General features: G+C 60.5%; 1 protein-coding gene across 1 annotated transcript; it reads right to left on the reverse strand.

Moving 5' to 3' along the window:
• Positions 1-3,093: 3,093 nt before the first annotated feature.
• On the reverse strand, positions 3,094-16,103 carry PRDM12 (PR/SET domain 12; the record flags this gene model as incomplete). The annotated part of the gene is made up of 5 exons (XM_079791475.1): positions 3,094-3,512; positions 4,991-5,102; positions 12,725-12,880; positions 13,824-14,014; positions 15,881-16,103. 5 exons carry the CDS (start codon positions 16,101-16,103, stop codon positions 3,094-3,096), a joined length of 1,101 nt encoding a protein of 366 aa, XP_079647601.1.
• Between the last annotated feature and the right edge of the window lie 1,776 nt (positions 16,104-17,879).

The raw sequence follows: 17,879 nt of genomic DNA on the forward strand, positions 1-17,879 counted from the left end.
ACATTACTCAGTTTCATCCTCGGTGGGATAGACATAACCTTAATCCCTCCCATTCTCACAGCACTCGCATTTACAGAGCCTGTCACGATGGAATGAATGATGGATACTGTTTAGTCTGTTTTGGAGCTATAACAAAATACCCTAGGCTGAGTGGCTTATAAACAACAGAAATTTACTTCTGACAGTTTGGGAGTTTGAGAAGTCCAAGATCAAGACATTGGCAGATTGGTGTCTGGTGAGAGTTCACTTCCTGGTTCATAGATAGCTGTCTTTTCACTGTGTCCTCACTGGGCTTAAGGAGTGAGGGGTGCTCTGGGGCAGTGGTCGGCAAACTCATTAGTCAACAGAGCCACATATCAACAGGACGACGATTGAAATTTCTTTTGAGAGCCAAATTTTTTAAACTTCAACTTCTTCTAACGCCACTTCTTCAACATAGACTCGCCCAGGCCGTGGTATTTTGTGGAAGAGCCACACTCAAGGGGCCAAAGAGCCGCATGTGGCTTGCGAGCCGCAGTTTGCCGACCACGGCTCTGGGGTCTCTTTTATAGATGCTACTTGAATTCATGAGGGCTCTTTCCATATGTTCTCCTTGCTCCTCCGCCTCCTAATTGACCCCACTTCTTCCCAGGGTGGCCCTGCGTGCTGTGCCCTGCCTCCAGATTCTAGGGGATTGTGAGTATAGCAGATTTTTCATGACCAGACTCCTGCCCGCTCTTCCTTGTACCTCCAGCAGGGGGAAATCTCTGCAGCTGGCTTAGCAGATGCATTTAGTCTGCAATTACAGCCTACTGCCACCAGGTGGGTTCTGGAGCCTGGGTTGTTGGTCCCTGTGATCTGTAGCGGGGCCAGGAGAGTGCCGAATGCTACCTCACCCATCTGCATCCCGAGGGAATGGTTTCGGGACAGATAGCTTTGGTGAGACGCCTGGGTGGGGGCTGCAGTGGGAGGATGGTAATGCCAGGGGCCACCAGAGGCATCAGAAACCTAGTGGTGAGGCATCAAAGCAAAGGCAAGGTTTGTGATGGGAGCGGGAGCAGGAGAACCAAGGATGGCTTCCCCCACCGGCCCCCCTGGAAGGAAACCCCAGATGGGATATGCAAATGAACACATTAAATGTACATTTCTGCCCATGCCTCCACCTGCTAGGGTGCAGTCCCCCAAAGTATGGGGATCTTTGGGCGTACACACCTGAAACTCCAAAGGGGTGTGTGGCCTGTGTGAGCAAGTGTGCATTCAGCGTCTACAGCTGTGTGTGTATATGTGCGCACGCGTACGGCTAGAGGAGGATGCCGGTAGCCTGAAAGGGTGACACCCTCCTGGCTGGCGTGCACTGGAACACAGGTGTGAACTCACACTGCCCGGTGTCACACCTCCCCCTGGAGGGTGGAGCCAGGGCCTGGCCCTGCATCGATGGCCCCTCTGCTCCTGGGTCCTCCTCAAGGAAGTCTGGAGTGGGTGTCTGAGCGTTGGGGATTCTATGCATTGGGAGGGCACTTGGTGCCCATCTTGCCCTACCCCCACCCCCACTGGCTGCTTGAATTCTTTCAAGTTGTCCATGAAAATGGGGGGGGGGGGGGGAGAAAGGTTAAGTAAAAATTTTGGGGAAGTGACTAAATGGGACCCTATATTTGAGTCAGCTGGAGAGTAGGAGTCAGCCCAGCCCCTTCTGAGGTGTCGTACAATCTGGAGGCAGTTGCTTTGCATTGTGACCATCTCTTTGGGAGCTGACACCCCATTTGCGACAGGAAGATTTCCAGGCACTTTCCATATTTCCTCTTCATGTAGACAAAAGCGTCAGCCCATTCAGATGCTAAGTGATAAATGCTCCAAGTAATTTTTATTTTAGAATACAAGAGAGGTACAAATGTATTTACAGTTATACATATACAATCAAATAATATATACCACAGTTTTGTAAATATCATTTTAGGTAAATATTTACAAAGTTAAAGTGACCATTTTCTGGAAGTAGAACACAGTTTCTTGAAAACTCTATACATTTTATACTTTTCATTAATATTATTATAGTTTCTTTATCTTACAAAACGCCCTACGGAAACACTGGTAAATGCCTGGAAGGTGGGAGAGATGACACCAGAGGGCGCTCAGGGCCGAGCTGGGGGGGGGGGGGGAGAACTTGGGAAAGAGCAAGGGAGAGTGTGGGCAGCAGGGTGGACCCCCCCACACCCCCCATTCCGCACGGCCAGCCAGTCTGTCCCTCCTCTTGCTGGAGTGTGGCGAGGACGGGCAGGAAAACTTCCCTTTCCCAACCATGATGTCAGGGCTGAAGGGGAGGGAGGGGGGCCTTGGTCCAATTCTCTCATTTTATAAATAGAGGAAGGGGAAACTGAGGCCCGAGAGGGGCAGAGTCTTCCCCGGGTCCCACCGTGGCTTTCCGTTTGCCTGCACTCTCCGTCCACATTGCAAAGTATCCGTGCCTCATCCATCCTCAGGGAGCCGCGTTGGGGTTGGAGGGGGAAGGTGGCCTAAAAGTGACCCACCTCCCCCACCCCACCCCACCCCCGCAAGGGCAGTGCGGGTCTCTGGGGGCCTTTCGGGCGGCCATTACTCTCCAGTGACTGCGGACACTGCGGGACAAGAGTCCCAAGAGGCAGGACGGGGAGACGGATGGGCGAACGCCAGGCCACCCTGGGACAGGGAGGTCGCCCTCCTTCCACTGCCAACACGTGGTTCTCGGCGGGGAAGGTGGAGGTCCCTTCCCCTCTTGGGGCCCTCGGAGACTTGCAGTGCCTTCTCCCGCCACCCACGAGGGGGGATGCCCGCTTGGACGCCCGGCTCGAGAGGAGGAGGGAGGCTGGGAAGTGAGACAGGGCTTGGGGACCACCCACCCCAGGAGGAGGCGGCCGAGCAGCTGCAACCCATGGGTGGCCCCGGGAAAGGACCCTCGTCCCCAGCGTCCTCATCTGAACAACGGGCGAAAGGCGTGCGCCCGGGGCTCGCTGTGGGAGCGCACCGACCCTGCGGGGTCCCCCGGCCGCTTCCGGCCCGGAGGTTCGGTCCGCAGAGCGGGCAGCCAGGCGCCCGGGCGCTGCGGGCGGGGAGGCGGGGGCGCGGGCGGGGCGCGGGCGCTCACAGCACCATGGCCGGCAGGTGGTGCGCGGCGGCGGCGGCGGCGGCGGCGGCGAGCGCGGGCGCGTGCGCGTGCGGGTGCGGCGCGGGCAGGGCGGGCGAGTGCGCCTGCAGCGCGGCGCTGGGCGGCCGGTGGCGCGCGCTCTTCTGGTGGGCGCGCAGGCCGGCCAGCTGCGAGTAGGCGCTCTGGCACACCTGGCACTTGTAGGGGCGCTCGCCCGTGTGCAGGCGCACGTGGTTCCGCAGCGTGGACGACTGGCTGAAGCGGCGGTTGCAGAAGCGGCACACGAACGGCTTGTCCAGCGTGTGGATGCGCATGTGCGAGCGCAGGTTGCTGCGCGAGTTGAAGCCGCGGTGGCAGATGACGCAGCGCATGCGGCCCGCGGTGCCCGCCGCCGAGTCCGCCGGGTGGAAGTCCTCTGGCCGCGGGGGGCCGCGGGGGAGAGCGGGGTCCCAGGGGGGGCGGGGCAGAGAGAGCAGCCTCGTTAGAACCGCGCGGCCGACGCCCAACACCCACGCTCCCCACGCAAGCGGTCCTGCCCGGGATCTGCCCGCCTCTAATCCTCGGATGGTTCTCGGGCCACCGATGGGGAGCGCTGGCAGGGGGCTGGAAGGGGCAGCAAGGGCCCTGGCGTGGGGTCAGGCCGGAGCTGGACTCCAGACCACGCTGTGAGGACTCGGAGACTTAGTGACTTGGCCCACCAAACCTCAACTTTCTCATCTGTAAAATGGGAGCCTGCCACACCTCAGGGGCGCTCTGCAGGACTAGAGGAGCCGATCACCAAAAGCTGAAGGCTACTCTGTGCTGGGCACTTACCTGCCTGAGCCCGCGAATGGAAAGTGCCCGCCCCATGGTAGCCTTCCATAAGTGGAAATAACTATTATAACCCCTACCCGGCCCCCCAAGAAAAACTCCTTTCATTTATTATCCCACAAACATTTACTGAGGCCTACTATGTACCAGGGAACTGCGCTCACTCTCCTCACCTCAGAGGTAATAATAGCATCACCGCCCTGAGCCTGCTGTAAGGACCAGAGAAATTACTGTTTGTCAGCAGCTGCAGATAAGGGCTCAGTGAGCATGGTTCAGGAGCCTCGGATGCATCCTCTAGAAATAAGGGTGATCAGAATTCACAAGGATTTCCTGAGGACCCGAGGGGATAAATGCTTAGCCCAATACTTGGCACAAAATAGATCAGCGACCCTCCAACACACTCGAGGCAACTGCCCCACCGCCTTTCCACAGGTTTACACTGAGCGCCCACTCAGTGCCAGGCTGGGCACCAGCGGCAGAGCGGGGAAAGGCACAGAGCCTCAGGGCCCGGAGGGAGCTAAGAGATCATCTTACCCAACCCCCTTCCTCTAAAGATGGGGAAACTGAGTCACAGAGCCATTCCCAGGATTGCACAGCAGCCCTAGAACCTCACCCAGGCTCCCGCAGCCTGGGCCCTCGCTCCTCCTGCCAAACCAGGCTGCCTCTGGGGGGCCACCCCCCCCATCCCCTGCCCCTACTCTGTTCTGGCCAGAAAACAGGACTGCCGCTCACTCATGCCTGGGCCAAGGCGGTGGCTCCCGAGGCATCGGCCTCCTCGAACCAGGTCCCCTGTGCTCAGTGGTGCTGGAGGTTGAGCCAGGTGCCTCCCCACCACACACACACACACACACTCACACACACCACACACACACACTACACACACACACATGCACACACCACACACACGCACGCGCACACCACACACCACACACACACACACACACACCACACACACACACCACACCCACACACACACACACACACACACACGCACACACCACACACACACACACACACACACACACACACACACACACTGGGCTCCAGGGTCCGTGTCATGGCGGCCTCGTGGAGAATACCTACCGTGCTTGTTCTTTTTCTGCTCCTCCTCCAGCCCGGGCACACCGGGGATCCCGAGGAAGGTGTTGTGCGAGTTCCCGTACCACACCAGCAGCTCCTGGTCCGGAGGGATCATCTGCAGAGAAGGAGGCCAGAGGCGGTCAGGGAGGCAGTGGTGTGTGTGTGTGTGTGTGTGTGTGTGTGAGAGAGAGAGAGAGAGAGAGAGAGAGAGAGAGAGAGAGAGAGAGAGAGGACTCCGCACACTGCCTCACAGCCAGGAGGCACCTGTCCGGCACCTGCCATGGAGATGTGGCTCCAGTGGGCGCTGTTCCACACGCCATTCCCAACCAGCTGCACCATCACAGAGACCCTGGGTGCTCTGCTCCCCTCTTCCTGCCCAGGCTTCCCGCCATCTGCTGCCTCCCAGACTCCCAAGCGCTCCCAAGCGGATGGCAACAGAACAGCAGCCTCACAGCGAGCAGACGTGACAGACACCCAACGTTAGAAGACTTTCCATTTCTTACGTGGGGAGTGGGGGGAGCAGTCAGCCAGCCCTCAAGTCTGAGGGCAGAGCTGGATGTTCCCAGGGAGCCTGCGTTGCGGGGTACCCCGTGGCACTTGGCTACCCCCTGCCCAATAATGCTCTCATCCAAAGCACCCCAAGGCAGCACCACTCCACAGGGCATCCCCTCCCCATCACAGGGCTCTGTGTGGCTGCCACCTGAGGAAGTACTGGGCCACTCGGCCATACACGAAATCCACTGTGCCGTGTCCTGGCCGATGGCATACAAGGCCAGAGACAGCACAGGCTCTCTGCTCCAGGGAGGCCCTGCCCCTGGGAGTGGCCGTCAGGGGGAAGACTTGCAGCGCTAATCCAGGGAGCTGTGGGCGGCCAGCTCCTGAGTGGAGCTGACCATACGCACCACCCTCCGGGACATCTCAAGGGGCCACCAGTACCCCAGCCGAGCGGGGAGCCGTCGGGCCCAAATGAGAGAGGGGACGGCCCATCACCCTCCTGAGGCCTGCACCCCAGAAGAGCTGGCTTTGGCACCCACCCCGGGGTCACTCTGGTCTGTCCAGAGAAACATGGACACCCCAGGCAACAGCTGGTTTGTTTTCCCGGTGGGTCCTCTTTTTTAAAAAAATGTTTTCATTGATATTTTTTTTATAGCGAAAGAAAGGGAGGAAGAGAAACAGTTATTAGTTGCCTCCCACATGCACTCCAGCCAGGGATCAAGCCTGCAACCTGGGCATGTGCTCTGATCCGGAATTGAACCGGTGACCCTTTGGTGCATAGGACGACACTCAACCAACTGAGCCACACCAGCCAGGGCCCTGGCCTTTTAGTGACGCAAAAGATCCGATGGGGTTCCGTGTAGGGGTATCTGGTATCAGCAGTGCAGGCCCTCCCGTGGCCTCTGTGCTCACAGCGAGGGCCCACCCCTTCCATGCGGTTCTGGCCTGCAGGCCCCCATCATACTGTGAACCTACTGTCCTGCACCCCTCCTTCCTCTGGTCAGAGGCGGGGAGACACAGCCAGCTCTGTTCCGGGAAGCAGAGGGACGCGGGGAGCGGCAGGTGGGAGAGGGAAGTGGAGCGCTGAGAACAGGCAGAGGGTGGCGCCAGCTCACGGGGGGGGGGGGGGGGGGAAGGTGGGGGGCCGGAATATGGAAGAACCAAGTGCAGTCTGAACCCACGGACAAGTAGGTGGTGCCTCAAAGAAAGCAGGAACCACAGCGAAAGTTCTGGAGGCCTCTCTGGTCATTCACAGCCGTGGCCACTGTCCAGGAGGCCACTGTCCAGGAGGCCAGCAGGTCAGACCTAGAGGCCCTGCTGGAAAAGGGGCGGCGAAGAGAGGGGTTTTGTGAGCCCTTAGAAAACCGGAGGATGGAACTAAAATATTTCAAATAAACTCACTGTGAAAGAAGCCACTCGCCACGAGACAGCGCACACGGGACCTCCGTTATGAGGGCACTGGGTGACCTTGCATAAGCCACTTTGCCTCAAATGCGGGAACTGGGGTCTCTGAGGCCCCCCAACTTTAGGACTCTGGTTGTAAGTCACCTGCAATATCGCCCCAAGGCCTGGCTGCAATTCTCAGATGGACTGACATGTATCCATCGTGGATTTTGTACAGCAACCAGCCCCCGTTGGATGGCCTGGATCTGCCTCTTCCTTCAGGAGACGCACAGCACAGGCTTCCAGCTCAGTCATGTTGGGGTCCCCTCGGGCTCCCCACCTGCTGAGCATGTGACCTTGGGCAAGTCTCTGGGCCTCGGTGTCCTCCACCAGAACGCAGGGACAGCAGCCCTGCCCCGGCCGCCCTGGGTGCTAGTCGGGGTGCAGAGGAGCCGGGCACACAAAGCTCTTTACGCGATCGACACACAGGAGAGCGTGCTGTGACCCCCCCCCCCGCGCCCCCACTCCCGAGCTCGCCAGCCTCACAGAGAAGCTGGCGGCGATCTCAGGCGCGTGGGAGTCCGCAGAGCTGGCAGCGCGGCGCGGGCCGCTGGCACCTGGCGCCGTGAAAGCCCAGCGTGACCGTGGCTGTGCCTTCACCGTCTGACAAGAGCACAGGCTGGGCCCCCACTACTTCCCACAGACAAGGGATGAGAGGCTCAGCAAGCCGCCCCCCAACTCTCCCTCCCCCGGGATGTCACCCTGAGCCCTGAGCTGCAGCGCCACCTCCAGACTAAGTCAGCGCTGGCCTTTTTCCTTTAATTGACAGTAAGCATTATTAATTAAACATAACAACAAAAAGGGGGATGATGACTGAGGAGCCAAGACCTCTGAGACTGCACAAAATTTGAAAATTATTATTCCAGAGCTTCCACATTAACCGTCTCAATACAACGGTGAGGCGTTTACTGACTAACATCTTTCACATGTACAAAAATGGGCCCTGGCCGGTGTGGCTCAGTTGGTTGCAGTTGGATGAGTCTTCCCCTGAGCCATACAGGATCGCTGTTTCTCCCCCTTTCTCTAAAATCAATCTTTAAAATGTACTCAAAGTAGTTTTACTGAAATTAATTATAAGGTTAAAATAGTGGTGCGGACCCACGGACAAAACTGTGCAAACACGTAACAGGGTAGAGAAGGAGCAGCCAGCCTCTCTCCCACTCTGGATGCCAGTCACTAGCGGGTTCTCGTAGTGAAGGGCCTGTCATTTTGAGACAATTAACAAACGCTGATTTAGGTTCCTGGGGAGCAGCGTGATGGGCGGAGTGATTTCCATTTTCTACATGACGCATCTGATCTTTTAAAAAATGAGCCGCTCTCATACTATTTTTATACCAAACAAAAAAAAATTTTTTTAAAGAAAGAGAATCTGTTAAGAAGAACCTACTGGAATTGAGAATGACGCACATCCCCAGACAGCAAGAAGCCACCAGCCCTCTGAGCCCCACCGGGGAAGGCAGCCTGGCCGGCACAGACCCGGGAACTGGGAAGCCCTCTGAGCCCTGGGAAGCCAGCAGCCGCCCTCGTCTGGACGTCTGGTCTCTGCCTGCTCCCAGGCAGCCTCTTCCTGAGATCCTGGTCCTATTGTCTGGAGGCCCCCCCTACCCCCCCAGCTCCCACCCAGCTGCCCGCCTAAGAGCAAAGACCAGCCACAGTGCCCTGCAGGCCCCCTCGTCCCCTCACTCGCGCTGTTTCTTTAAGGCCAACCCTCAGCCAGGCTCTCCCTGGGGCTCAGAGAACCAGAATCAGCCGCTCCTTCACTTTTCTGGGAGCAGGGACTGGCTCGGGACATGCAATCAACCACACAGTTCCCAGAGCAACTGAGTCCCACACCCGTCACCCAGACTGGAGGGGAGGGCGGAATATCAGTGCTGAGTCTCCCGGGGACAAATTACACCATCTCTCAGCTCATGCTTCCTAACCTTCTCTATCAGCCCGCAAGGTTTGTCCTGCCACATTTCCTTTTCTGAATTTTTATAAATTGAAATGACGGGGTTTGGGGTTTGTTTTCCTAACACAAATTCCCGCCGCACTATGGAACATGCTCCCAGGGGCTCCGCGGCCCTCCCTCCCCCAGGCGGTGCAGAAGCCCTGGTCTAGAAGGATCTCCGTGTCATCTGGGCGGATATCAATTTCCATTGTACCACAGATGTCCTGACACGCCAATTAATAGAGTTCCAGCAAATAGATAGTGGCCAGGGAGGCCCCGTGGTGGCCAAAGGCTCGGCTCTGGGGTCGGACAGGCCTGGACTCAAATCACAGCCCAGCAATCTCCCTCAGTCTCCCTGAACCCCACTTCCGTCGTCATTAAAATGGGGAGAGTGATGGAGAGCACCTCACGGGGCGGAGAGGATTCTATTTCTAAGAAGCTGCTAAGCCTTAGCAAGGCACCCGCACGTGGTAAAGGCTCACACAGTGTCCTTAACATTGCTCATTAATAATCAGAGCACCTTACCTGCACCCACCGATGAACAAGGTCAAAGGGAAACCGAGCTTACCCCACTAGGGCCAAAGAAAGGAGAGGTGGGGTATGCACACCAGGGGGAAAAAGCTCAACTGCCTGAGATGAGAAGGAAAGTAGCAAAAGACAAGCCCACACTTCAGGGCCAGTAACTTGTCAAAAAAACGGGGAGGGGAAAGACTAGGAATTCTCTTCCTCGTTCCCAAATCCAAAAAACCCCACCATCTCTTATTCCTACATCCTTTTCTTGTGCTGAGTTTTGGAGTCAAAGGTCTTGCTTCCGGTGGGAGGGGTGGGGGTGTTTTCCTGGGAGAACTGGGTCCATGTGTCCCCCTTTCAGCTCAGCCCCCCTCACCTACAGAAAGAAGTATTCATTCAACACGGAGCTCCCACTCGCCATGGGCTGGGAACTTTCTAGAAGTGTCACTGTAGGCACTTGAGGTTATAGTGAATTCTTCCTGGTCGCAATGCGCAAGGAGGGTGCCCCAGGGATAACATGCCAGGAGATAAGCCGGATGCAAAACAGGCCTGGGCGCTCTCCACGCTCTCCACGGGCTGCCTGGCCTTGACACTCCCACCCTCGTCTCCGTGTGGACGGCTGAAAACTGTGGCGCAGCAGCAGCAATATATCCCACTTATTGAATAAAGATCTTCCTTCTTATTTATTTATTTTTTTTGGCAAGTAATGGGTTACTGTTATGAAACATAAATAGTTCTGAGTGACAGGAAGATGAAGAAAGCCGATCACGCAAAGGCCTCTCCCCTTGGCTAACTTGCACGCGGGCCCAGAACAAAGAGCCGACTCTCCCAGGGGCGTCTGGGGGGAGGTCTGGGTGCACCCGTGTCCTCCGGCGGAGCCTCGGAGGGCCGCGTGAGCTGCGGCCTTGGACCCGCAGCACGAGGGCCACACACGCCCACACTCTCACGTAGTCTGGTAGGTGGAATCGGACATTACAACACAACCTGAGGAGACTGTCACCACGGAAAAGTGTGCCCGACTTCACGCAGTAAAAATAAAATGAGGAAGCCCTGGCTGGGTAGCTTGGTTGGTTGGAGCGTCGTCCTGATACGCTAAGGTTTCAGGTTCGATTCCCCAGTCAGGGCACGTACAAGAATCAACCAATGAATTCCTAAGTAAGTGGAACAACAAATCTCTCTCTCTCTCTCTCTCTCAACCAAATAAAAAGCCAAACCTAGTAAAAATAACATGGGTGATGTTCTGTGTTTTCTTGCCCCTCCCTCAACCAGGCCCGTCTATGTAGATGTGCTACTGGACGAAGTTAGAGCATTCCTGGCCAAGGGTGCTACTAGCTACCAATATCATAAATGACGGGGCTTCTTCCTGATCTTCTTTTATCAGCTTACACTCCTGATCGAATGTGGATGACGTTTTCAAACTCTCATAAACCCAGGTCCCTCCTTGGAGAGTTCTCGGGCGGCCGGCCCTCTGACCCTGAACGCCTGTATAAATGTCTATTAACGTGTCCTGGCTCCGTTCAGCTTCCAGCCCGCAGGAGGAGAGACGGTGCACAGCGAGATGAGACCAGCCCCGCGTCTGCCCCAGCCAGAAGCCCTTCAGCCCAAACCACCCAGGCGCCCCTGTCGGCCTCCTGGGTGCGTGTGCGTGTCTGCGGGGGAGGGACGTGTGGGTGTGGGTCCCCAGGTGCATCTGAGTCGGGATGGCTGGGTAGCCGTGTACACATGTGAGGGTGCATGTGTGAGGGTGAGAGGGGAGAGGATCTGGAAGGGTGCTCTCTATCAGAAGTGGGGTTCGGCCACCCCTGAGGCCGATTCCAGGATGTCTGCTCTCTCAGGGTGTTAGCCCCGCTGGATGGTCACAAGAACCACCTCTGTCCTGGGCCTGGCCACCTCAGTCCTCCGTCACACTGCCTCACACTGTCCCACCTCACCTGAACCCCAGTCTAGGAATGCTCACCTTCCTTATCTTCCACTTCCGGGTCCTCCCAGGGTTCCCCACACACACCTCAGCTGGGGCCCACGCCCCGGCCACACCAGGCAAATACCATTCTGGGGTCATCCCCAGGAGATTCCCTGAGGCCTGGTTATTCAGGGACAAGCGGACCTCAATTCCAGAAGCTTCTAGGCCCCAATGCCCCTTGGGCCTTGGAAGGACTTGCGGATCTGAGTCCCCGGGAGAAAAGGGAGCGTAGGCTAACAAGAAGTCACTCCCGGACTCGGGGGGGGGGGGGAGGGGGGGCTCCTTCAGACCACCCTACAACTCAGCCAAGCCCCGCCCCACCCAAGGGGCACTGTGCCTCTCCCCACCTGCAAGCAGAAGCAGGAGGTCCGGAAAAGTGGAGGGCAAACAACCCCATCACCCTTGAACAGCGCTCCCGACAACTTGCCGCCTGCCCTCCCGGGAGGCCAGGCAGCACGCCCCGTCCTGGGCCAGATGCTGAGTGAATTTCCTGCCGAGGGACGCTGCCCAGGAAGGTCCCGACAGGCTGGGCCTCCTTGGCCACCACCACTCAGCTCACCATCAGCTCCTCCCCAAACACTGAGCTTGTCTGCGTCTGCCCAAGCATCTCTTTCTCCCATCTTCTTGAACCTTCTCATGCCCTGGGCCTGGCTTAGCTCCCCCCACCCCACAGGACCATGGGAGGTGATATTTATCTGTCCGCTACTCCCCCTTTCTCTCTCCTCTGAGAAGCTCCGCCACTGCAGGCGTTAGTGTTAACATCGCCCCCGATGCCCCGTCAGAGCTCCTGAGTCTGCCTGCCACCGACTGAGATCCAGTTCCCATGTCTGTAAACTGTAGCAATCACAGAATCCCCCCTTGTGGCTTAAATACGTGAGGATTAAGTAGGATAATGCGGTACAGCAGCTAGGAGAAGCCTGACACCCGGAGTGGCCGGTATGTGACAGCTGAGACTAGATCGTGACCCACATGTCATCAGTGTCCCACGCATGCAGAATGAGGGACAACACACCGCTAAGCCGCTGCAGACACCGCCCCCTCTCCCACCCGCACGCTTGCCCTGGGCTGCCTGCCTGCCTGGCTCTCTGTGTTGCTATGGCTTCTGAACCCCAGGACACCCTCAGCAGCTGCCCAGGCGCCTCACTGTTGAGGTGCTCATGACATTCCCAACGGCATCACATCCAAAGTCCCGTCCTTCCGGGTCTGCGGCAGAAAGCGTGCCTGGGGGTCCTGCTCCTAAAGACGGGGTGCATGGGCCTCAGCCCTACAGCCTGGGCGGCCGCTGGGCCGCTGGCCGTGCCCCTCCATGCAGAGCAGACCTCAGGCACAGCTGCCCGCACCGCACCGCACCCAGCGACTCCCGGGCGCCCGTCTGGTCCGCGGCAGCACCCGCGCTCACCTCGATGGCCTTGTAGAAGATGCTGGTGCCGATCTGGACCACCTCCAGGTTCTGCTCCTGCTCGTTCCGTGCGCATTTGATGTAGGTCATCCAGCTGCGGTGGTCCTCCTGGCTGGCATCGATAAAGTAGCGCACGGTGCCATCCTCATTGAACACCTGGGCACAGGGGAATCGGGGACCAGGTGAGGCAGCGCTCTGGCAGGTGTGCCACCTGTGTCCAGCCCAGGCTCCAGGCCAGGCGCTCTCTCTCCATCCTCACAGCAGCCCCAGGAAGTGGACACGGCTCTTCCCATCTCAGTTTTCCGGCTGAGAACTGAGAGGCTCAGAGTGGCGCCGTGACTTGCCTGAGGCCAGCTGGCTAGGAGTGGCCAGTGGGGAGTCCATCTCTAGGGGCCACAGCTCCTTCCGGCTGCCATGTCCTCCCCATCCCCATTAGAAAAGGGTCTCCAGGGATCACGGATGAGACAAAGAAGCACCCTGCGAGCTCTGGGGGGATGGAGAGGGTTCCCCAAAGCAGCGGAAGGCGCTGGCCACGCCCCAGAGGGCACGCAGGAGCCCAGAGAGGCAAGGCTGGCTCACGGTGGCGCCTGGCCCGGTCTAAGCCCCTTTGGGAGAGCTGCCAGGGATCTGCAGAGCTCAACCTGGACCCCAACTTCCTAACCCAGCAGCAAGGAGAGAGTAACCACAGGGCTTGTGCCTCCAGGGGAGGGAGAGGTGAGGTTAAGAGGCGCGAGGAGGCTGCCAGTCTCCATGGGCCCTGGGCAAGCACATGGCCTCTCCGGTCTCAGTGCCTTCTTCTGTGAAGTGAGCCAACAACAGGCATACTCATAGATCTGGCCAGAGGAAAGAGGATTGGATTTGGGGGGGGGGGGTGTGGAGAGAGGGGAGGTACTGGGGCGGGTTGGGGGGATCCAGCGGCGTAGGGTCCTGCCTTGAGGAGCGGCAGGGCGGGCAAGGCCGCAGCTCCCAACCAGGGCAGAAGCAGCTGCTGGGCGGTCGGAGCTCCCCTCCCCAGCCCCCACCCCCATCCCCCCCACCCCGCGCTCCCCTACCCCCATCTCTCCCCCCTGCTCCCCCCTTCCCCCACCCCCGCGCCTACCTCCCACATGAGGTTGTTATTCTTGCAGATGTCTACGTGCTCCGGGGCGATGACGCGGCCGGTGAAGGGGCCCATCTCGGTGCCAGCCTTGATCCAGGTCTTGGAGAAGATGCCCAGGCCCTCGCCCGGGATGGAGCTCTGCGCGATGATCACCTCCGCCGGCAGCACCAGGCTGGACAGCTTCTGCACCTCTGTAGCCGCAGGGCGGGGCGGCCCACAGGGTCAGCGCCCAGGAGCCCTTCCCGCCTGCCCCCCCCCGCCAACCCCAGCCGCCCGGGGGGCGACTCGCGCGCGCGTGTGCGCAGGGCCGGTGCGGGGAGGCGGGCTGCGGCTGGGGAGGCTCCGCGTGCTGTTTGCAACCCCGGAACCCTCCGTGCCCTTGAAAGCTGTGCTTGGGGGCTTATTTCTAGTTTTGTTTTGTTTTTGTGTTGTTGTTGTTTTTTTTTTTTTTTAGTCTCTCCACGAAGTCTCAAAGCACCCATCTTCTCCCTGCCCTCACCCCGGGAAAGCTGAAGAACCACTGAACCCATCTAGTGAGTGGTCCCACATGTGGTAAACTAAGGCCAGCTCCCTGGAGGAGGCGATGGCCAAGCCGACACTTTTTGGTTTTGTGTTCTTCCGCCCCCGCCCACCCCTCCGCCCCGCACTCCCACGGAGCTCACTGCGCTGCAAGCTCACAGCGCTTCGGGCACCGGGCGCGGAGGCCCCAGGGTGCGGTCAGGGGCTCTGAGTCCTGCCCGGTGCGGGAGGCCCCTTCCCCGGGATGGGCTGGCAGCGCTGGGAACAGACCTCGGCCTGCGAGGCCAAGGGGGCTCCAGAGAAACGCGGGACGCATCGCTCCCCGCGTGACCCCGGGCAGGGCGCGCCTGTGTCCCTCGGCGCCTCCAGAATCGGGGGTGCCGGGAAGGGCGGCTCCCGAACCCAGGCGAGCCCTGAAGTCGTCGCCTCTCCGGGCCTGGAAGAGCTTGGGGCGACCCGCCGTCCCTGGGGGGGTCCCCCTGCCGGGCCCGGCAGCCGATGTGGGAACGGCGAGGCGCACAGGGGCGGCCTCCGTGTCTCACAAGATGCCCCTCTAAGCTACCTGGGAAAATGCCCGCGCGCCGGCCGGCTGGAAGCGGGGGGAGCCGGTGTCGGTTGCAGCGCGGCGGCAATTTGTCACGCCGTTAACGCGATCGCATTCATTGGGCTCCATTCGAAAGAAATGGCTAATTCTAAATTCATTAGCCCGGGAAGAATGCTGTAGCAGTAAATTGTAGCTCAATGCGGAGGGGACTTGTTTAAAAGGGGCCGAGGAATTCCCCTTACAAAAAGGGGGGATTAGATGGTTGACATAGCGTGAATGGAAGTGGAATTAGTCTGCACGGTAAATTAAGAGAGGAACAGAGATCGTCCCGGGGGAAGAGAGGGCGCCGCGCGGGGATGCCAGCGCCGGGGGAGACGGTTTGCGGGGTGATGAATGAGGAGGGAGAACTTGAGACATCCCGAAGAAAAGAAACTTTCCTCGCTCTTTCTCTCCCCGGCTCCCTCCGCCGCGCTCTCTCCCCGCCGGCCCGCCCTCCGCCCCCTCCCCGGCCCCCGCCGCCTTTTAAAGCGCTCGGTTTAAGTGGGAACTTTAGCGGGTCAAGCCCAAGTTAACCAAATGAATTTAAAACCCCTTCTTCTCGAGTCAAGTGCTATTACACGCCTAGTAAGACTTTCAATGCCCGGAGCCCGCCGGCTCCAAGGGGCGAGGGGCGGGCAGGGGAGCGCGGGGGGCCGCCGGCTCCGCAGCCTCGGCGCCGCGATCCGGCTCCCGATCCTTCCCGGAGCGGCGGGGTGGGGAGCTGTCCTCCGCTCCGCTCCGCTCCGCCCCGCCCCGCCCGGGCTGGGCTGCTCGCGTCTGGACTCGGCTTCTGGGAAACCGAGGCCCACGGAGCCGCGGGGACGCTCGGGTGGACCCGCGCGGCTTCACCGCCTCTGGCCCCGCCGCAGCCCGCAGCCCGCAGCCCGCGCGTCGCCAGGCGGGGAGTCTGTGCGCCCGGAGGAGGGGACGCGGCCGGCCCGACGGCGGGACTCACCGCCCGAGAAGGACTGCGCCAGGACCTCGGCGGTGAAGGCCGTCTTGGGGCTGGCGTGGTGGCTCTTGTCCTCGAAGAGCTGCTCGCCCAGCACGTTGCGCCAGCGGCCGTACAGGAAGCTGTGCAGGATGTCGGAGGTGATGACCTCGGCCAGCGCCAGCCCCGGACCCTTCAGCCCCGTCTTGAGCACCAGGGCCTCCGCCGGGAGCACGGAGCCCATCATGGGCGGCCCAGGGCTCGCCGGCGCCGGGGACGGACGGCCGGGCAGACGCGGAGATGTGTTGGGCGAGAGGGGAGCGGAGGGGCGAGAGGAGAGGGCTGCGGGGCCGACGGAGACGGCAGAGGAGCCGGGGAGGGAGGAGGTGCCGGAGGGCGGCGAGGGGGTGGCTGGGAGGAAGGGGGACGAGGGGGAGCCGGGCGGAGAGGAAGGGCGATGGGGAGAGCAGCGGGGATGGCAGAGGCGGCGTGGAGGGCGGCAGAGACGGGATGGAAGCGAAGGCGGGTGGGTGCGGGCGGGTGCGGGCGGGTGGGGGGCGGGCGGCTGCAGAGAATCGGCGGCGGCCAGGGGCGCTCGGACGTGCGCTCGCCTCCTGCGCGCGGGCCGGGTCGGTCTTCGCCTTGGCAAAACCTCAGCGCCTTTATAAGACTCCCGGTGACCCTCCTAATTGGTTATTAATGACGCCCTGACGTCGGAGGACAGACTTGTGGTACCCGGCCGGCTCGAGGAGCCTTAGCCACCACCGCTCCCATTCGCTCCTCCCGCCCCTCCCCGGCCCTTCCTCCCCCGCCCTCCTCTTCCTCCTCCTCCTCTCCCCTCGGGAAGCCGGGCTGGGAGGGAGGCTCCGCTCGCCTCCGAGAGAGGACGGCATGGAGCTGGGGAGGGGGCTCAGCGAAGTTCAGTTTGCTTGGACCCCAGAGACTCTGCTGGGCAGGAGGAGACGCTGGCCCCGGGCCGGGCCGGGCTCACTCATTGTCCCAGGCCCGGACAGGTCCTCAGCTCCTTGGCCCGACCTAGGGCTCCGGGGCACCACGTCCTGGGCTGTGTAGTCGCCCCAGAACCGCAGGCCCAGCGCGCAGATGGATCTGCCTGAGCGCTTCGCTTCAAACGGGCGCTCCAGTCCCTCTGCTGCTGCTCGGTCGGTGTGAACCATCCCTGGTGAAGAGGGAGCTGGAGCGGCTGCGGTCGCTGTCCGGGCCGGGCCGTGACTGACATGGATGGGCGGCGGGCCCGGAGCCCGGGGGCTAGGTCCGGAGGGGCAGACGGAAATCTGCAGGAGCCACGGGTTGCTCGCAAAAGGCTTTCCAGCCGGAAACAGGGCAGGTGGGGTGGAAAGGGTTTCCCGGACTGTCCTGTCCTGAGCGGGAGCAGCCGTGCCCCCGGGCCAAGTCCTCCAAAACTGCAGGCCGTCCCTGGCCAGGCCCGTGGGCTCGGGGCTCCTACTCAGGCCTCCTGGCTCCTTCGCTCAGTTGTGATCTTGGGAAACCCGTTGCATCCCCGCACTCCTTCCTTCTCGCCTTCTACCTCTCTTTCTCCTTCAACCTCCATCTTCTCCCCTTCCCTCCCTCCTCCTCTGCCCCCACCCCGCCACGAGGCTTTCTGCTCCGGGCCTCCCAGGCACCCGAGTGCCAGCAGCAGCCTCTCTCTCGGCCTCTCTCCGGGTCGGGAGCTGCTGAGGCGGGAAGGCCACGGCCTCCTACAGGCACTGCTGACTCCTGGGGTTCGCTTCAGGTCCCCAACGCCAGTGCCAGACCAGGGAGGGGGGCATGGCGACACCTCCCCCAACCTGCCGAGCTCCTCCGCGCCTCCCCCCGCCCACATGATTTCAGATTCCGCTAACGGGATCGGGTGAGCTGGAGGCAGCCGGCTCCCCGGGCCTTCTCCGCGGGGTGGAAACTCGGGTGGAGAGGCAGGGGGACGGGCCTTCCCACCAGGAGTGGTTGTCCGCAGGCCCCTTGGCAAAGAGCCCCCTCCGCCATGGGGGTCCGGCCGTTACTAAGC

This window comes from Cnephaeus nilssonii (genome assembly GCF_951640355.1).
Source record: "Cnephaeus nilssonii genome assembly, chromosome: 14".
Taxonomy (NCBI): domain Eukaryota; kingdom Metazoa; phylum Chordata; class Mammalia; order Chiroptera; family Vespertilionidae; genus Cnephaeus; species Cnephaeus nilssonii.